The 22,310-nt window shown below is 41.1% G+C and overlaps 1 protein-coding gene across 2 annotated transcripts in view; it reads right to left on the bottom strand.

Annotated features, from left to right (window-relative positions):
• The window catches only part of osbpl3b (oxysterol binding protein-like 3b), a 31,207-nt gene extending 17,831 nt beyond the window's left edge, over positions 1-13,376 (bottom strand). For both annotated transcript variants that reach the window (XM_030073256.1, XM_030073257.1), the window contains exons 1-2: positions 13,217-13,376; positions 10-176 (exon numbers count right to left, since the gene is read on the bottom strand). In XM_030073256.1, the coding sequence (XP_029929116.1) occupies positions 10-105 (96 nt within the window). In that variant the 5' untranslated portion in view covers positions 106-176; positions 13,217-13,376. The remainder of the gene's footprint in view (positions 1-9; positions 177-13,216) is intronic.
• Between the last annotated feature and the right edge of the window lie 8,934 nt (positions 13,377-22,310).

Raw genomic sequence — 22,310 nt, 5'->3', positions numbered from 1 at the left:
GTGTTTTACCTGTCGGCTGTCATGTTTGGACGAGGAGCTGCTGTTGCTGCGGGAGGGAGAGGAGATCTTCTGTGACATGGCTGAGCTCTGCTCCTCTGATCCCATCTCCCTGCAGACTTCACTTGGTCAGGGTGGGCTAGGGCTGGAGTAACAGGCACATGCCTTCGCTATCTAGCCTAAAGGGTGGAGGAGGGGGCAGGAGAGAGAGAGAGAGAGAGAGAGAGAGAGAGAGAGAGAGAGAGAGAGAGAAAGAGTTTCAATAGGAGGGCCTGTTTAAAAGCCTTTTAACTATACTCTGTCTCAAAGAAGTGCATTAGGTTATTTACAGTGCTTAGTATTTCCATTTTGCTTAGTCATGTGCCAAGAATATAGGATATAATAATGCTTCTTCTGCTTCTTAGAAAGGTTCACATGCCAAGAATATACATGGGCATGTACGATGTACATTATGAAAGATATTTCAATACTGGCACCCTAGACTAAGCCTGTTATTCTACTCACTATCCAGTGTCATCAGCTCCTTCACAGCCTGGACTGACACACTGGAGCCATGGGTTCATTGTTTGAGCAAATGACAGAGAGGCAGCTGATTTGATACCACAGACTAAACATTGACAGGCAAGTGTGGAGGGTGCAGTGAGACATGATATTATGCATAAAATGTAATGTAATATCATCACTAGTGTGAAGAGTCTGGATAATTGAGGCTCTTTAAGTGCCGTAAGAAGTAGCAACCCTCAATCAACTACCACACTTCGCACAGACTAATTAACATTATGTGCTCCGCTTACTACGTCAGCACATAAAGCCACATTTTGCTAATGTGGTTTCAAAGCACCATTTTGTCATAGCAAGGAAGACTGATCAACAGCCAGGCACAAGATGTTGGTGTAACCCACTTTAGTCCAAATGGGAACATACAGCAGGCCATTAGTTTAGCCTTATTGCAGGTCCACAGCAGTACTGAATATTTGGCCCATTAGTTCTGACTTCATTGTCGAGCTTTATTAATTCACCATCTGTGCGCTTCTGTCTGAGAGGCTGTCCATGGTTATATTGTACTTGGTTACAATACCAATTTTGCTTTTAATGACAACAGTGTCAAGTATTCTACAGTTACACACACCGAGTGCTATCAACGTTTATTAAAATGCTCAATACTCCTTTGTCTATCCCATTGTAGTACAATGTGAAAACATTTTCCCGCTACCCATGAAAATTCACTTGACTTTGGCAGATCGATCTTGCAAACAGCTTCTCTTCTGGACTGAATTTCAGAGCCACGTGTTCACTACCACTTTGTAGCAGCTCCAAGGTTAATCACATTACCTGCTCTGCATCCGCACACTTTGTGCTGCATAATTGCCAGAGCCTCTCCTGTCGGACAGACAAAAGCATCATCTCAATTCTTTAACCAAGCCTTTGCTCCCTCCCACACCTCCATCTTCACACCAGAGATCACAATTTACACTGACAGAGAACTGTTTATAAATTCATCAGGAGCAATGGATCAAACTGGCAGGAAACAAAAAAGAAGGCCTCATTGGCAGGACAGCACACCTTTATACCTTTTGTCTGCCAGATTACTGGTAAATGTAATTAACTGGACATGGACAGAGAAACATTAAGGTATAGATAAACGTACAAAACCAAACCCTGGATGTGAGCGTCCACTGGCTCATCTTTGCTTTGCTCTCAAAGCCAACTGGACAGCATGTAAAATTCAAATTTGGAGGTTTTATTTGCAATGGTAATAGCCACCTGTGCGAGAGACAGTTATGTTACAAAATGACTAATTTTCACAAAATTACAAAGTTGTACAAGATGTGAGAAAGATCAGGCAGACAGCAGCACAACATGCAATATTTACACACTATTTCACACCTGAGTGCATGTTTACCTCTGCGTGACTTCTGACATTATCAGTTTACATCAAAAGCTTGCACAGATAATGTTTCATTTCATCAATGCTGTCAGGTTTCCAATTCACGATACGATGTCTGTGACGCAATTACAGCCACTCCAATCTACTTCAAACTGTCTGTCAGTCTTTCTGTCTGTCTGTCCAGGTAGGTCACCATTCAGCCACAGGTGATGGAGCCAACACCACAGTCCCTCTCTGTCTCCTATTATTTATTCATCCGCTTTCCACTGATCACACCAGCTATTCACAGGTCAGTCACACTGTCACCCTCCAGGGCACCTTTTCATCTGCTACAGCAACAGCACTTCTCAGCCTGTCACCAGGGTGACAGCACTATTAGCCCTCATATCTCCAGTAATTGCCCCCTCTCACTGAAGAGCTCACGCTTATAGGAAGTGATGAGGAAAATGCATTAAGTGATTACATTGTATAAACTGTATACGATCAGAGATGAGTCATGTAGCTAGAGTTAGGGTTACAGTAAGCATGGATTTATTTTATTTGACAGTGGCTGCTGTCATTTATGCACCGCAAAAAATACAAGAAAACTGACTAACTGACTGGAGCCAAATGAAAACAACAAGACTGGAGATGCACACACAGAATAATTTAAATGATTTTCACATCAGCATTTCAGTCTTGTGCTGTCACAGTGGAGGGACCCAAATCTGCCAAATTAAAGGTTAGGCTGACATCTTTATGTCTGCTGGGCGATGTGAGAAAAAAAATCAAATATTTGTGACTAAATAACTCAATATCAATAATAAGGCAGTCTATAAGGATGAATACTGTTGTCTTCATTAAATATTTACACACAAGAAAAATTAAATAAATAATCACAAGTAATGTCAATATGATGACCAAGCGGGTAGAGGCAAATTATAGATCAGACAGAAGTCTAATAACTTCAAAAATGTTTATCCCTTGCCTTTACTGTAAAGTAGCCATTAAAACCTGGAGAAGACAACACATATGCCAAAATCTAATCTCATATCACAATATCAACATTATATCAGTACATCACCCAGTACTAACATTCACAAAGACACTCAGACTGTATCTAACATAACTGATGGTGAGCTCTTGCCTTACTCATGCTAATGAAAACTACAGCCAAGCCTGAGAGCCAAGCTTGTTAAAGGCGGAGGCTGAGAGCCAGTGAGCGCTGAGCATGCCTTTCCCATATGACAGCTGGTAAGACTGAAAGATTAATAAGAGGCCATGGGGATAGTTGCATTGTCTTGGTTGTGGCTTCTCGTCCATGCATAAAGACACACAAACACACACACACACACACACACACACAAACACATGGGTACAAGTGCAATGCAAACAAATATGCTCAAACAAACGCATGGCTTTGAGTCAAGCTGAGGAGCTGAAATCTACCACAGCCAGACACTTCTCTCTGTTGTCAGCGCCTGGTGGAGATAATAACCAAACCGCAATCAAAAGTAAGGAGCACTCCTGTGCTGTACGCAAGTTGCTGATTGCTGTGTCTGATTTAATGAGGGTAGTCTTGAGAGATAAAGATGATGCTGACCTTTACGAAAAAAAATTATTATTATTCACGCATCCCATTAAACGCTGTAGTCTCTTACAACTCTAAGACCAAAAGATCCTCCTAAAGCAATAAATGAATATCCCCTGAATATCAAACGAATCACATGAAAACATAATATTATAGGCTACATGAAAGCAAGATGAAAGAAAATAACAGGAGAAGACTAGAGGGGGTGGCATCATGCAGGTCTTGATAATCTGGTGCGGGCTGTAGCTGTTATTTCTCTGACTGACAAAAGTAGCCTGACTGAAGTCCAGTCTATTTGAAGAATGAAATAATTATGAGCTCATGTAAATGAGGGGGTGGCACCTGCATGCCTTATAATCTGAGACCTTTGTCAGGGGGCAGCTGTACATGCAGATCATCTTTTAAAGTGTCTCATGCGCAAAAGGCTAAATGCTGTGTGGGCAGAGGTAACAGACATTGAATATCACAGTAAAGTGCGAGGTCTACTGTCACATGATCTGCTGTCTTGCTAGTGTTTCCACGGTTATATACACACACACCTGCATGAATCATACTTAACCTTTATGTGTGCAGCAATGCCTTTCAAAACATATAAGGGGAGGGGATGCAGCTATAAAGATTTCTCAAAAATCATGACTCAAAAGTATCTGAGAGGCTGAGGAAGGAAAGAAGTGAAAGCCCACTGCTCCTGTTTCAGTTTTAATCAGTTTTAAGGATCAGAAGAGGCAGATGTGCGACTAGCAGGAACTTTAAACCCACTGCTCTGTCTTTGTCAGCTCAGAGGATTTGTCTTACCCCTGACAAGCTTGATGAGAAGACCGTGGGAAGACTAGATCCAAAAAATAGTCGATTTTTACTCCCTTAAAAAACCCACACAAACAAGCCATGCAGGCAATGATTGAAGTATCATGCAGCAAACATATTCACAACATAATCGTGCAACTAAAAGGTGTTATGAATGACTTTGACTGACCATAATACATCCACACGGGTTTGATCATACTATCAATACCAATGAGTGAAAAATAAGTTTCCGACCACCCACTGTTTTGAAACACAAACTCCTCCATAATGGGAATTTCAAGACACAGCATTAAATTATGTTCTCAGCGTAAAAAACCGAGCAGAATTTTGCATCATGACATATTAACTCTTGTCTAAATCTATCTGTCTCAGCTCTAATTAGCTGGCTTACCTATCACCACTTGCCGTCCACTGTAAGCTACTCTAGAGAGCTGTTGATGCTGTTGCAATTAATTGGTGACCAATAGAGGTCCATAAAAGTTACAGGTTCCTTAATGCCACTTTAATCTCCACGTGAATGTCCTCTACTGTATTCTGTAGTTCAAGTTGCAGATGTTCCACTGTCCCTCTAGCCTCCAGAGTCTGCCAAGACTGGCTGACAAGCCTTGCAGGCTTATAGGCAACACTAGGAATGTGACTCACCAGAATGCAGATCTCACGGTCAAACCCCCACAGAACAGCTTTCTTCGAAGACACAGCCGTGTTTACAAAAATGACAGTGCTTGAGCGCCTACTGGCAGCTGCTGCACCACTGTTACACAGATTCACAGTCAGAGGATGAGAGTGGCCTCTGGAAGCTTACTCTCACTCCTCTGAGACGTGAAGGGAAAGTAGCATGACTTACTGGGTGACATGTGAAGGAAAAATGCTCCCACTGAAGTAAAACCCAATTTAGGAGAGAGACAATAACAGAGAACCTGAGCAATGACAAGTTAGAAATGTTGCCTGGAGCTACTCTGGAGATAGATGTGGCTCCCAGTAAAAATGAGTCATCTTAAGACATAAACAGCATACTGATTTTTAACGAGCTGATAAGATGATATTCAAAAGCTAGACTTAGTTATGAGATTGGAATTAGATTCAGAGAGAAACTGTCAAAAGCTTTGGGTGCCATGTTTATGAAATGGCCCATGTTTATATATGAGGCAAACAAAGTTGCTGGAAAGAATTTAAATAAAGATGGAGCGAGATAAAGAGAACGACCTATCAGCTTGGGTAGAATAGAAATCCGCTTGCTGTGTTGTGAGACAGACCAATTTGATGAAACAGCATTATCTAACCAGAACACAAAAATCAATGTTCATTTAAGATTACTCAAAGAAGTAAAATCACAGAGAGCCTTTTTGTCCTTTCAGCTGCGGGACACTCATGCTAAACCTAGCAAAATAAACGACCTCTGCATTTGCCATGTTAGGCAAATGGCTCCATTGTTGTACCCACTTTATCTCCATAGTCCTGCCAGCCATTCTCTGACAGCTCATTCCTCTCAAAACAAAGCTCGTCTTCGAGAGGATGATGAAGATATACCTCTCAGGCCATTGCCCGCTTAGCAACAGAGCAAACTCTGGTGACTCAGGGGAGGTAAGCATAAGGGCCATTTACCACTCCACTCCATCCATCCATCTGAAACAACCACACTGCTAATGCCAAGAACAAATGCCTTTATTCATGATGACTGATTCTGTTTTCCTTTTTACTCATAAAAAAAAAACAAAAAAACAAAACAAAACAAAACAAAAAAAACTTGTAAAAAGCTGTTCAGACCAGACAGGACATGTTATTTTTCTTGTTTGCTCTGGAACCAGCACAGTCATTTAGCAAATTTTTGATAGCTAGAAACCACCCCAGGAGAAACACTGGGGTCATCATCTCATTTGTTGAATCTAATAGTTCCCACTTTAACAACAGTGATCTTATTACAACTGTGCATTACCCTGCTGGGATGATACCACTTAGTCTTTGTTATTGCATTATCAGAATGGGAATGCAGAGCCATGCATCCTTAGAAGAGGAAGGCAAATCTTGACACAAAACAAAAAAGAAAGCTCACAAACCAATACTTTCATAATACTTTGGCCACAGCAATACAAATTAATATAAATAAAGATAATGTTTTTCACCGGTGTGATTTAGTATGGCAATACATCTGCACTGTTTTTAATTAATTGTTACAGATTTCTTCATTTGACCACAGTAACCACATGATGTAATCTATCTAAGGGAAAACAAACAATAAATTAAGGATTAATAAAATATATAGCCTTTCAAAGTTTCAAGCACTCTTTCAGTTATTGAGTTTTATTTTTCAAGAGCATTGACTTGACTCTAAACCCTAGTGGAGAGTCATTTGCAGCATAATTACTATACCAGGGTTCCCACTCTTTTAAGGAAATTATTTTTCAAAGAAATATTATGCAATGTGTCGATTAAGCTTAAACATCATGCAATATTATGCAATGTGTTGATTAAGATGAAACATTATGCGATATTATGCAATGTGTTGATTAAGCTTAAACACCATAGCACTGGTTTGCATATTCTTGACCTGTTTGGGCTTCCATACATGCTGATGTCTAGTAGTTTTTAATGTGCACATTCCATGTAATGGTATGTCATTAAAGATCAGTAGTACTTGGGCTCTGATTGAGGATGGCATATGAGAGAAAGGCAGGCGATTAAAATCTGTGGCCATTTGGTCTAAGATGTGAGGTTTAAGCATGATTTAGACAAAGATCTTCATGATGCCGCAATCAGTTAATGTGCAAAAGTCACACCAACTTCTCAATCTGAAACTACTGTGGTGAGTAGAGCAGGGTTTTCAGAACAGAAAGGGGAATGTCCCGCTCTCTCTGTTTCCCTTTCTCCTCTGTGGAGAAGCACTTTCAATTTCATCAGGCACAGTAATAACAGTTATCAGCCCTTCCAACCACTGCCTATACTCAAATGCCCTGATACCTCAGGTTTGGAGACAGATGAGGTGACTATATATGAAAGCAGAGCATGGGCAAAAAACCTCTTCTCCTTAAAGGAACAGTTTACCCAAAATAAAAGCAAGGTACTTTCCTACTTAACCTTTGTGCAATCTATCAATCCAGGTAGTTTCTGTGTATTTTGGTGGGGTTTGTAATCTGTTGTGATCCCCCCTGCCTCCTGGAACTCCAATATAACAGGGCTGGATGGGTATTGTTTTGTGGAGCTCAAACCATCAAAAATTCAGGGCACCCCGGTGGCTCACCATGTAGAGCGCATAACTCAAATTACTAAGGCTAAGTGACAGTGGCATGGCTTCAAAGTCAGCCCAGACAGTTTGCTGCATGCCCTCCCCTTCTTTTTGCCCTGTCCTTCCTGTCTCTCTCCACTCCATTAACCATAAACCCCCCACCCCCTCAAAAATAAATAAATAGATAAATAAAAATGAAAAATTTACTTGTGAAAACTCACATAGCAACTCACATAGCAACAGCATAATCCAAATCCCTTTGGGGCGAAGTCTGTTAATGGGAACTATTTTCTGCTGAAGAACACTAGAAACTGCATCTATCTGTCCACTGTGAGGTTGAATGCAAGGCAGACATATACAGTTTGATAGATACACAGAAATTATCCAGATGAAAAGACTGCACTAAGGGTAAGTGGGAAAATGTCTCAGTTTTGCATTTTGGGTGAACTGTTCCTTTAAATACACTTGTCTAGAATCAGGGCATCCCAGATGTAGTACCTGCATGAGTCTAGCAGCAGTAATTAATATCAATATCGCTGGTCAGCATGGCAGTGAGCCTTGAGGACTGACAAAGAGACAAAACTGGCTTCATCCCACTGTGGGATTTATTATTCATTAGAACATCTCTTCTTCAAGGGGTGTAGCCCTGTATGTGATTGCCTGTGTGTGTGTGTGTGTGTGTGTGTGTGTGTGTTAACCACACCTTTTCAGAAAGGGACCCACAGATGGTGGCTACTCATGATCTGCTTTAGGCATTGTGGAGCGAGGTTGCCAAGGCCAGCAGGACTCCCCTCACAAAACAGACTGATACTGTGAAGCCAAAACTCTGCACAACTCTCTCCACAACCGCACACTTATTCTGGATCAGCGGTGTTTACCATGTGAAAGAGGGCAGGGTAAAGCCATGATCTTGGTAACGAAAGACAGACAGGGACATGAAGAGTGAGATCCACTGAGTAAACGACACATGTTCCGCTTCTCCAATATTATGCATGGGGTGTCATTTCATTGATGTCTACATCTGTGTAATATATGTATATGTGTAGCGTATGACACACTCACACCACTCTGCATCCTGTTAATCAACCACATCCTCCACAACCTCACTCCCCTCCCACTCCTCTGCCCTCCCTCCCTTTCTCTCTCTCTGCACAGTGTGACAGAGGTCTTCTCCTTTGTTATATTCTGAGCGCGGGGGAGCCTGACAGCCTCATAACTCAACACCAGTTTATTAGGACACAGGCACAGAGTTACAGCTTAACTTACACTCCACGATAAAGCTCTGCGAACAAAACATGTCAGTGTGCTGCAGCAATGGCACTGTTGAACTCGCTCTCCAAAATGTGCATGAAGGTCCAGATCCTCTGATAATATCTGATGACACGAAACGCTACAAAAAATATCATCAAAAAACAGTGAAAACAGCATCTGCACCGCCACAAGCAAAGTCCTTCTTTCTAAGTCCTTCAAGTGAAGATATATTTAGAAATAGCATCGTCTGCCATTACCTTCCATTTATGGACAGACAGAGATAAACGGCCTGTCTAAGAAGAGCTCTCGCATCTCCAGAGATTTACTTGAGGCCCAAACTCTGTCAACCAAATCAGTGAAACATTCCTAACTCATGGGACTGGAGTATGGATGCATCTCTCTCTGTTATATATCATGAAGATAAAGTTTGTCAGAGCACAAACAAGCTGCTTCTTTAAATGCTGAAATGACAAAAGGTGTAGTGCTTTTGAGATCCACACAAAGCAGTCACTGAGGGGGTGTCAATGCAGTTTTGAGGCTTTTTTTTTGGCAGTGAATTACTTTTCAGGTTGTGTGATGTGATCACATCTCAGAGCTCTGAAGTTAGCGTGTTCCTGGGAACTAAAAACCCAAGAACCCAAAAGCATCTGAACTAAAATACTGTCAAGTGTTCCTATTTTTTTTTTTTTTTTTAAATGAACAGGCTATATTATACTTTTATTGCACACCACTCTGGTTTCGGTTTTTGGTTGAGGTGTGCGAAACTGCAAACAAGCACAACTTTCGGAAAACCATGATGCAGCAGCTGATGTGTTATCGGAGACACACTTGAACAAGCAGGAATTAGATTTGGCAAGGTTTTTGCTGTGCAGACTCAAACAGAATTTTGACGGACAAATTTTCAACAGCTGGCGAAATAACAGCTATGGCAGCCAATCAGCGCTATCAGGGAAATCTCAGTTAGTGATGTATCTGACTGACCAGAAAATGACTGTGTGGAGGTTTGTTGGAGTTTGTGTTATGTGTGGTCACAAATATTTGTCGTAAATGGAGTAATGCGGGTCAAGAGTCTCCTCCTGTACACAGATCTACAATTGCTAGCAATGCTATTTCACTTCCTTCAATTTCAATTCCTATCTACATTATTTAAGAACATTAGAGCTGCCATGCTGCAATATTGAGAGCACTTTGAATAATTTAGCCCTAAACCGATAGAGTAGTAACAGAAAACTAGGAAATGACCATGCCAGTGTAGAGTAGCTCACTAGAAACATGCATTTGCTCCCCATGGAGTGCTCTATTGTTTCAGTTAAAAGTCTGTGAAAGTGACCATCCTGTTTAAAATTTCATGCTGATTTCTTTCTGTCTTCTTTTCTGTTTTAAAATCTTGCAGTATATAAGGGAGTTATGAAATTGGCCCTCTAGCCTCATTCAGCTTCTCTACTGCTTGGACCGCGCTGATGAGACTGGCAACAACCTTTAAATAAATAAAAACAGCATGGAGGAGGGCAGGCAAAAGCATTTCTCTGATAAGACGGTCCAAGGCTAGTCACAGTGATAAGAATTAGGATGAGATCATACTGTATTAGATAAAATTCAGCCACTGCAAACCGTATTGATTCCTCACAAATGTAAATCTAATTGAGGAATTAACCCATGCTTTATTTCGTTACTACTACTATTACTGGTCCAGTTAAAAACAGTTGAAACTGAGTTGTTCTCTTTGTGAACTGTATTTTCTATTGTGCAAAAAAAAAAAAAAAATATATATATATATATATATTCAAATCAAATCTAAGATATAAGACTGTAGAAAAGGGGTGGAACAAAATATCGAGATATCAATATATCCTGATACTTCCTCCTCCTTGTGATAAATAATTGATACACTTGGGTCAAGTATCAATATTGGAGTTTTCATCTTAATTAGCACAGATGCACATTTGAGCTCAGGACTGTGACGTATTTGTTGTTGTATTTGCTGAGGTGTGTTTGTTAACCGGAGCTGCTCTGTCATGTTACAGCTAGTGTGCATATTAAAAACATGAAAAAATGACCGATTCCTGCTTATTACAAAATTATTTTGCCTTTTCTGGGTGTTATTTCTTCTTCAGTTACACATATCGTGATGTATCATAGCTGATTATCTTACAATATATTGCATATCGTAGAATCGCTTGTAACATGATTCCATCGTTATTGTGGGTAAAGTATTGTGATAGTATGGTATTGCCAGTTACCCAGTGATTCCCACCCCAACTGTAGATATTGCACTATATAACTAACTATAATCCACTATAAAGTAATGATGAGCTCTCCTGCATGCCTAAAGCATTACGTACCTGTTTACATTTAAAGACACATGAATTATGTATGTACCACCCACACAGAAAGAGGCAACACCTGCCATCACCATGAGGTACGCACAACAGCTGCTCTGCTGGTCCTGCTCATCACTGCATTGTTCATCTTCCATTTAAGGCATATTCAAACAATGCTTTTCTTTTCTTTTCAGCACAGACCCCGAGGACACGCTTGGCTTTCGCGAAATGTATTGTTTACAGAAGTTCGGTTAGAGCTGACTGGCTGAAGGTGAATCCTCCATGTCTAAACTGTACACAATTGCAATTTCATGCTAACTGTATGCATCCATCATTGTCTCATTTATTAATTCAGCACCTTTGTTGATCAACAATGAATGTGTTGACTGGCTGTCTGTGCAAAGCCCTGCAGTGTAAGAGCGAACTGTCTTTCACAGTACAGTGCATACAAGCATATAATGCAGGAGTTAGTGACCTACAAATGTGCACTAACCCTGTCTCTAATGTAATGTCACTGAATAAAATAGATGACATTTTATGGGCTGTGAGATTGTGCACATTAAGTCAAACATTAAGGAAGATGCCAAGGGCAAACTGAAATTACTGTGGACATAACTTCATGGAATGTAGTGTTCCTGTGTTGTTTTATTTCTTGCACAGACAAAAATGTTTTTCTCTTTCGCCACAGCATTCCACAGATTCTTTCAGTTGCTCACCTTCACGGCCTCCTTGTGTCCAGCTCCAACACTAATTTGGGACTACATACAGACACTGATAGGTACTGGAAGTGTCGACACGTCGACCACTGGATAAATCCCAGCCCTCAGCCTAATGAACACAGCTGAGCTCCACGTCACGACACACATTTTTTCCAGAAACTCTGAATAGCCCAATTTGAGACCCACACATGTTCCAACACATGCAGGCACACACAGAGGCCAAACAGCACCTACAAGGGCTCCACTGTTGACATGGCACCCAAGAGATCTGAGATTACAGTGTAAGTAGTAAGTATGTACAGTTAGTGCACTGTAATAACTTTTACTCAACAAACAAGCATTGGCTTAAACTAGATTTTCTGTTTTTCTTACAGATAAACATTTGGATGGGAACGCCTTTTGGCTCGATGTCCATGTATGAGAGAAGCTGCTTTAAGATTTGAGCACAGAATTGTATCGAGATGTGAAGGGATGAGCAAAACCTATTATCAACACACATATTATCTCAATAAATTCCATCATCTGTCGCAAATGAAATGTAAATAATGTCCACAGTGTTTGTCTTGTTGCTGGGTCCCTCAAGGACCTCTTGGGTCCTAAGGCCCCATTTTGAGAGGCAGTGGTTCACAATGAGATGCATGGGTTCAAACCCCAGTGTAATCTTAAAACAGATCCTCAGCACGACTATCCTTCCCAGCATCACAAACACACACACACACACACACACACACACACACACACACACACACACACACACACAAACCTACATCTATGCAGCATGAGAGAGGATGGTCACTAATTCCTAACTAACAAACATCATTCATAGTTTTGTCTTCTGTGTAGCTGATTCACTGCTACTGTTAAAACTGCACGCTCAAAACTGTGACAGATTTAAACAACACAGTTTTCACACAACACAGAAGATGTTTCCCCACAACTTGACTTTACCAGTCAAAAGGAGGGGAAAGGGACTCTGAGTTACCATGGAGACTGAAAGGATCTTGCCGTGTTTACTGTATGAAGCACATATTTGATCAGATCTTGCAGGAATACTATAAAAGAGCAACTGCATGGAGAAGCCGAACAAGTTTCACCCTGTGTCTTTAGTGGACCCACTTCTCTTAAAAATGCAGTTTATTGTTGTTTTGTTCCACTTTTGAGTTTCACAAGGAGGTCAGGGCTGCTACATTTTACAGCACTCTAAATACACTGCTTCAAAGTCAACCTGCTAGAAATGTGCACTATGTTCACCAACAAAGTTTTAATTAGACTTGACTAATTACGCATGTATGTCAGGCAGCTGTTGCCACTGTTGATTCCCTTCTGTTGCCACTATTACAAAGGGGAAACCTATGTCACTGCAGCCTTGTTAAAGAGAAGAAACACAGAAATTAGCCGAGCATGGAGGACCACTGAATACTGCCTGCTAGTGAAATGCGCACTCACCTTGACAGTTTCAGATGTGAATTCCAGGTGATGAGAGTAGAAACCTCACAAAACAGTCGCTTGGGAAGCAGAAGATGTTGCTTATCTAGCCCAAAAGCGAAAAGACAGACAGCGGCAGGATACTAAAATCATATCCTGAACCACAGAGCCTGCCAACTCTGACGAACCACCTCGCACTCAACTCCCCCTGAAAAAGCATCAATTTTTCACCCGCCTTATGAGGGAGTGTGACCATGGATGATTGACTGGCGCAAACTCGAATTAAAAGGAAGGAAACTGCGGCGCGTCACCCAAGGAGGCGGGACTTGCACCATTGACAGCATCTTTTCCGTGACGTGGTGACCAGGTCCCCCCAAAAGTAAGCACGCAGTGTGAGACTACGTTAAAAAAAAAAAAAAAAAAAAGTTTTTTTTTCATAAATATATCTTTGTTTAATTTTTGCATTGCATGTCTCGCCACTGAATTGTGGCGCTTGTTCTGTGTCAAACATGCTCATTGTCCAAAATAACTCATATCCTGTGATATTTTCCCCATGAAGACAGACTTTGCATGTCAGTCTCTTAATTGTTCATAATTCACATGTACTTGAATAATAAATCCCTGTGGGTGTTTTAGAAGATTAATGGAACTAAACGTTTTTTGTGCCATGTGATGTGGTCAGAAACTGAACAAGATGTCCACAGCATCAACAGACTGCCAGCAGACGAGATGATCATTATGAGAATAAAGAAGACAGAATGAAGTGCTCTGTGCCAGGATTATGAGGATATTCTGCCCCCTCCTGGACTAATTCCTGACCTACAGCACCATTTGGATGGATGAGAGGGAGAGAAATATCTTCAAAGAGGCAAAAATCTGAAATAATGATCCAAGCTGAAGTAAATGTAACAAATGACCATGAATCTCATGAGTTAATTAGTCAAAACCAAAAAAAAGAACGTGACATATCTAAATGGTATTTATGTGACATGTGCAAAACAATTACAACAACAACAACAACAAAAATCAATTTCTATAGCTGAGGCATTGTCTTGTGAGAAATCTTATAACAGCTGAAGACTGCCTGGAGGTCTCAGCAAGAGAATTATACCAGTCCATTTTGCTGTGTGTACCATTATCACCGGGTCTTTGTGAAAGTCTGAATGAGAGGCTGCTATATCGCTCAAGGCCACAGCCTCGCTGCTTGAGAAGGACATACTGTCACAAAAAAACCTTTTTACAGGGAGTCGGACTGACTGCAACAGCCTACGTGTGAAAAGGCATTTCTTCCTTTCAAACTGGGTATCTGGAAGGTTACTGCAGTGCTTCGGTATAAAGAAATGGATCGCATACACAGGAAACAAAACTCTCTGCAGTGGTGAACTCATTTGCCTGTCGGGAAAAACCTCTGCTTCATTCAGTGTTTCTTCTTTACAGGATTAGATAAGGTTACAGTAAGACCAAAGTACTGATTTTCCTTAGCATTATTAACTTGTTGCTTTTATGCCAACTGTACATTCCTCTTCTGCATAACTTCTTCTGAATTCACATTAATGAGCTTTTCTTTTTACCCTTACAATAAGCTCTTACCTGTGGGAGCCTTATAGAAACTTAAGATTCCCAATGAAGACCATGAACAGTGTTTTCAAATTAGCCTAACTCTTTATTTCACTGGCAAAATATCAAGTTAACAGTTTGAAATGTGTCTGTTTAAGGCGTAAAGTTCAAATGTTTTATTGTAACCACACAAAAAGAACACCTAAATTGGGCAGCTCTATATGCAGCATCCCACCCACTTGTAGGTGTGTATGCTAAAATTCAGTTACAGTTATCCGTGCAGGTAGGAGCAGTTGACGCCATAGAAGTTGTGTTTTCTACCCATGCATATATTGTCCCGCAGGTCCACAGCAGCACCCACGATGGAGCTGTTGAAGCTGCGATGCACCTCTGACTCACTGAAGGAATCCTGAAGGTCCCGTAGAGAAGGGAAACAACGGCCAAGAGCCGCCCTTTCTCCACCCACAGGATGAGTGTAAGGCAGGGCAGGGGGCCGCGGCAGCATGCAGGGATTGGAGATACTGCGTGGCAGCTCATTGACCTTTTGCAGCCTTTCTTGTTCTAAAGCTGCCCTTTGTAATACCTCAGTGTCTGATCCAATAACTGCCTGGTCTTTGGCTAAAGCTAACCGGCTGAGGCTAAATGGATTACTTCCAACTTTGAAATCCTGTTTTTTGCTTCTCTGCACATCCTTACAACACAGCTCAGTCGGGCTTTTCTCTTTGTTGACCTCTGCCTCTACCTGGGAAGGTGGGCGGTTGTTGAAGGCTAAGGAGTGCTCTGTGTTTGCAATCTTTGCCCCTGTTGCCTGGGCAGCGTTAGTCTTTTTGCTGGTCTGTGGCATGGATGCTTCTCTGTGAGTCTCATCAAAACGGACTTTGCAGTTTTCTTTCTCACTGATCTCGTCCTCAGAGTTTTTGCTATCAGTTTGTTGTTTGTGTAAGACCTCCCGGGGCACTTCAGCAGGCTCAGCTTTTGTGAAGCTAATGCTGTACTTTGTTTGACTATGATGCTTTGGATTTGGATCTGGTGTCTCATTATGCTTGGCTGTGATCTCCTGTGGCCTGCACTCTGGTATAGAAGCTGGAGTAGAGCCTTGGTTTGGGAGTGGGATTGCAGCTGGGTTTGGATTTAGGGGTTCAGCGGGTTTTATTGGATCGCGGTAGGCATTCTGTCGTCTTCTACCCTCTCTTGGTTTAGAGGGGACAAACACCGGATAGGATGTTTCTCTCTAGGAGGAGACAGGAACTCATTAGAAAGAGCTTGGACTTTTTCAGCATCACCGTAAACATAAAATTTTTATAATCCTATTTTACCAGTTGTGTAGTGTGTGGAGTCATCCCCCCAGTGGCTAGGTCTCTCATTTTTTCTTTGAAGTCATCTATCTTCAGAGGATTTGCTGGCCCTGATCCTGGATAAATCCAACATTAAACAACACTATCAAATTATTTACACGCTTAAATTATGCACATCCTATTACCACATTAACACATTCTTTTTTATTGGTTTTTGATTTCAGTTGTGTCTGCATTTATTGTGTGTACCTCGGCACTACTGAAAATGAGGTTTCTCCTGCAATGTGTTCTTAAATAAATAAAATGATGAATAATGATGACATTATTCATGACTTATGTCTATAGTGCAATGCTTTTGGCATACTTTGGTAGCAAAATGCATTCTGTATTGATGTTTGAATTCCTATAGCCTCCTGCCAACATATACCTAGTTTGGCGTTTTAGTTTCCTTTACCTGTGTAGTCCATTTGGTAAGAGGTGAGCCAGTGAGTCCTCTCCACATTTTTGAGCATGTTGGCTGTCCGCTCAGATAATGAAACATCCCATTTACGAAGCTTAGGATTGGGGAACACTATCTTTGGGGGACCGGGATGCAGAACACGGCCCTTTTTTCTCACTGGCTTTGTGTGCTGAAGATAGATATTGTTAAAAATTGAAGAGAATTATTAGAATCTGTGCAACTTCATCTACTGATTAACTGTAATGTGAAATAGAAATTGACTTTTTGAATGAAGTGAGAGCCGTTCCTTTATTTCTCAACCATATATATTATATTAGCTTACTCACATCCACAAAGCCATGTTCCCCTGTCCACATAACAGCTTTCCTCCTGGTTGTCATGGGTTTCACCAAGATTTCATGCCTATATGGATCACCTGTGATTGGTAATGAAGCAATCTTGTAGTATGGACCTCTCTTGCAACATATTAGCTTTGGCTGTTCATTTTCTGTCTATTGTCTATGACATTCCACAATATTTTGTCTTCTTACCTATAGTTTTCCTCAGCACAGTGACCTCTGGAGCACTGGCAGGGATGAGAGGGTTGAGGACGTGTTGGGAGGCAGCTCTAACTCCAGTTTCAGGGTCATCTGGAGAGTGGAATGATGGGAACATTGCAAATCGGGGGATGTGGGATGAATAGGGATGTTCTTTTGGAATGGCAGCCTTTATCATTTTCTCCCTATCATGCCGGTAAAAAACATTGGAGATAAAGTGTGTTAGAGTATGAGGCAGGCAAAAAAAGTAAATGTTACCAATATTATGCATTTGGGAAAACAAAGAGGACTGTGAAACTCTGTTATAAAAGCAGGTCATTGTTTGCTATTGCGGCCAGGAAAATAAAATAAAACAGAATGTACTCACACTATGTTTATGTCAGTTGGTTTTGGTATGCTGAGAAAAGGCCCAAAATAAATATCAGTATTACACACACACACACACACACACACACACACACACACACACACACATACAGTACAGGCCAAAAGTTTGGACACACCTTCTCATTCAATGTGTTTTCTTTATTTTCATGACTATTTACATTGTAAATTCTCACTGAAGGCATCAAAACTATGAATGAACACATGTGGAGTTATGTACTTAACAAAAAAAGGTGAAATAACTGAAAACATGTTTATATTCTAGTTTCTTCAAAATAGCCACCCTTTGCTCTGATTACTGCTTTGCACACTCTTGGCATTCTCTCGATGAGCTTCAAGAGGTAGTCACCTGAAATGGTTTTCACTTCACAGGTGTGCCTTATCAGGGTTAATTAGTGGAATTTCTTGCTTTATCAATGGGGTTGGGACCATCAGTTGTGTTGTGCAGAAGTCAGGTTACTACACAGCCGACAGCCCTATTGGACAACTGTTAAAATTCATATTATGGCAAGAACCAATCAGCTAACTAAAGAAAACGAGTGGCCATCATTACTTTAAGAAATGAAGGTCAGTCAGTCCAGAAAATTGCAAAAACTTTAAATGTGTCCCCAAGTGGAGTCGCAAACACCATCAAGCGCTACAACGAAACTGGCACACATGAGGACCGACCCAGGAAAGGAAGACCAAGAGTCACCTCTGCTGCTGAGGACAAGTTCATCCGAGTCACCAGCCTCAGAAATCGCAAGTTAACAGCAGCTCAGATCAGAGACCAGATAAATGCCACACAGAGTTCTAGCAGCAGACCCATCTCTAGAACAACTGTTAAGAGGAGACTGTGCCAATCAGGCCTTCATGGTCAAATAGCTGCTAGGAAACCACTGCTAGGAGAGGCAACAAGCAGAAGAGATTTGTTTGGGCCAAGAAACACAAGGATGGACATTAGACCAGTGGAAATCTGTGCTTTGGTCTGATGAGTCCAAATTTGAGATCTTTGGTTCCAACCGCCGTGTCTTTGTGAGACGCAGAAAAGGTGAACGGATGGATTCCCCATGCCTGGTTCCCACTGTGAAGCATGGAGGAGGAGGTGTGATGGTGTGGGGGTGTTTTGCTGGTGACACTGTTGGGGATTTATTCAAAATTGAAGGCTCACTGAACCAGCATGGCTACCACAGCATCCTGCAGCGACATGCCATCTGATCCAGTTTGCGTTTAGTTGGATGATCATTTATTTTTCAATAGGACAATGACCCCAAACACACCTCCAGGCTGTGTAAGGGCTATTTGACCAAGAAGGAGAGGGATGGAGTGCTGCGACAGATGACCTGGCCTCCACAGTCACCAGACCTGAACCCAATCGAGATGGTTTGGGGTGAGCTGGACCGCAGAGTGAAGGCAAAGGGGCCAACAAGTGCTAAACACCTCTGGGAACTCCTTCAAGACTGTTGGAAAACCATTTCAGGTGACTACATCTTGAAGCTCATCGAGAGAATGCCAAGAGTGTGCAAAGCAGTAATCAGAGCAAAGGGTGGCTATTTTGAAGAAACTAGAATATAAAACATGTTTTCAGTTATTTCACCTTTTTTTTGTTAAGTACATAACTCCACGTGTTCATTCATAGTTTTGATTCATTCAGTTAGAATCTACAATGTAAATAGTCATGAAAATAAAGAAAACGCATTGAATGAGAAGGTGTGTCCAAACTTTTGGCCTGTACTGTATATATATATATATATATCATTACTTAACATTTTTTTTTTTACATATAACAATTCAGCTGATTTTTGACAAGTTTATAATGATCAGACCTACACTTGGTCATTGAGGCGAAGATTACTTTTCTTTGTGGCGGTAATGTTATAATCTTGTCTAATGGTGAGATTCCTGCCAAGGTAAAACAACAAGCTGCAATTAGGTTTTAAATTGACACATTCTTTTTTTTTTTTTTTTTTTTTTTGACTGGAGTTTACTTGTGGAACGTGCAGCTGCAACTCAGACTGACTTTTCTATACAGAATGTCTACTCACTCAGGTACCACAGCCCCTCCATAGCTGATGTGGTAGTGGCCCCTTAAAGAAGCTGGTAATCTGCAATTCTGTGACTCCATCTGACTGCTCATGCTCCCATTAGCCTACACAAAAGGAGGATGACATCCTACCTAAGTTCAACAGAGAAGAGAATAAAACAGCACAGCAAAAATACAGATAACCAAACTAGATGTTGCCAACAATACTTATTTATAGTGAAATGTTGTCTGGTTAAATCCATTGCTTTTTAACAAGTGTTAATTCACACCAATTCATTGAGCACCAAACTGGTGATTAAACCATAATGTTGAGTGAATGGAGTATAGCAAATTGATAAATGGAATCACAAAAGCACAACATCATGTTCCCCTACCTGGGCGTTGATATAGAAGACAGTTTCCTCAGAGTTCCCTCTTACTTTTCAAAGTATCTTTTCCAGAATAGAGCAACTTTGCTCCTTCATCCCTTTTGTAGCTGGCAAGAAATTGATCCATAGAGATTTTTTTTTATCTGGGATATGGCACTAATAATGCCCTGGTACAGATGTTTCAACAGGAACAAATAGCCCTTTTTGGTCCCTATAAGAGGAGAGTAACCAAAGGTGTTGCTTTAAGTGGATAGAGCAGGACTCCTTCCACTATGTCTGACCATTCATAAGGGCTTGGATTCCTGTGATAGCCAGAGTGATGGTGCTACAATGAGCAATAGGATCAGGGTGAGTGACACTCTATCCACACCAGGTAACAAAGTGTGTGAGCAGAAAGGTCTCCAGCAAGAGGCTGGTTTAGAACAAACTATATACTACAACAACAGTGTATCAGCTGTAACTGTATCAAAAAACTGTGTTGAGGCAAACAGTTCTTATCTATTGTCTATATGTATCTTATGTATATGCACATTATATCAAACTCTATCCTATATCCGATCTGCAGGCCTAGAGTTGAGAGGCAATATGGGATCAAAATGTCGCTGCAAATGTGTTGCGGAATATTTCATTGACCATTTCCACTGGGCAATCACTGCTAACAATGCCCATCATCCTGTCATCAAGTCTTGATCTGATAATATTACAAGTTCACAGCCTGGTGAACTCACACAACTGGGCGTGGGGCGGAATGAAAATCAAGCTGGCAATGCGATGGCTAGTGCATAACGACACCAGATACATGTGTAGAGTAGGGCGGTGTCCGGTTCCAGGGATCACTTTTCGTTCTCTCCGTTTTTACGTGACACAGAAGCAGTTTTACAGCAGAACAACTTCGGCTGTAAATGTGCAGCTTGTGTGCCTTTCTCAAGGCTACGAAAACTGTGCAAGAAAACTTTTAATATGATAATAAGGAGGCTCTCAGAAGATAAGACCCTTCTGAGAATAATCCAAAGGCGATTATGGGAAATTCTGAATTTTTCTTGGTTTTGTAAAACATCCCCCACCTACTGCCCTTGTGTTTATTTTTTAATGGACAGCGGGTCGTGCGCTGTCCGTGGTGCTGACATCGTGTTGTTGTGTCCCCTGTATTGTGGAGTAATTTCATATCAACACGTCAAAGAGTGAAAATTGGCAAAAGTCATGCAAAATATCCTCACTCCTTTTGGACAATATACGATGTGTATCATTACAGAGGTACATAAACCTCTTAACATCAACGGCCCCTATAGACATTAAACGACGGAGCGCCAATAGAAATGATATTAAATTCCCATCCGAGAAGAGTTTTGTTATTAGTTATGATAACTGCACTTTACTGTAGTCGCCATTCTACATCTTCCCACTAATCTCTGGTAAGCAAAATAACAATCTCTGTTTTTAATACTGCGGGAATCTAGTGGAGCAACAATGCTTTGCCAGACATATAAAAGACAACATACCAATCTTTTTTTATCCATTAAACATGAAATATGCATCTAAAGATTAATTTCTATCCGCGCATAACCAAGACTTATAATCAATGCAACTGTGTCTCTTCGGACATGACCTGGACTGCTTTCCAAGCAGCATGGCCTGCCTTGTTTGCTGGCCCTTTTCACAAAACCCATATTCTGCATCTGCTTTTTAATTGGGATTCTCGTGAGACCTTGACCAAAGTCTCAGCAAAACCTCCAAGTCCCATCATGCGGACCCAAGCTAAGTCCAGTAACCAATTACCCTGTTCTGCCCCAGCGGAACAGCCCTCTCCGGATTACATTTCCTGTTGCTGCATTATAAATGCGCCAAAGCCTGCAGTGATTTCTCATCTGCTGACTTTTTAATATGAAGTTATTGTTAAGGGGCAGGTTGATTAGTTCAGCTTGGTGTTAAACTACTGGCGTAAACCCCCTACTGGGTTGCAAAACACTTTATTTTTTAGTTCTCTCCCTAGTAACTCAGATAGACACAGGAGGATTAGTTAACTTCTCTCCATATGTGATATTATTGTCTTTATTCGAGTGTTGCATACTGTCAGATTTGCACCCCAGTGGCAACATGATCTCTGATTAGGACATGCTCTGTTCGTTTCATATTTTAAAACCACATTTCACTCTAAACGGAGCCAGTCCTGCGTTAAACCAGTGGTGATGGGGTTAGGGGGTTGTAGAGTACAAGATCAACATACAAGAACTTATTTGGATCAGTATTGCAGTTGTATAATTGCAGGCCACATGACTCCAACCAACTGAATGGAGAGAGGAGGGGATGGGTGGGGGACTGGGAGGTAGAAAACCAATAATTGTATTAAAAAAACATCAAAATCAATTCTATACATCTAAAGGCAAGGTTTTATTTTTAACAGCACGCAAATTGCTGCAAACATCCACTTTTTTCCCCCCCTTTTCACTGTAGCCACACTAGCACACATTCTCCCTCTGTCTATTCAGTCATGT

Source organism: Myripristis murdjan, chromosome 16 (assembly GCF_902150065.1).
Source record: "Myripristis murdjan chromosome 16, fMyrMur1.1, whole genome shotgun sequence".
Taxonomy (NCBI): domain Eukaryota; kingdom Metazoa; phylum Chordata; class Actinopteri; order Holocentriformes; family Holocentridae; genus Myripristis; species Myripristis murdjan.
Note: the sequence above shows the minus strand (reverse complement) of the source record. Positions and strands in the feature narration are given on the sequence as shown.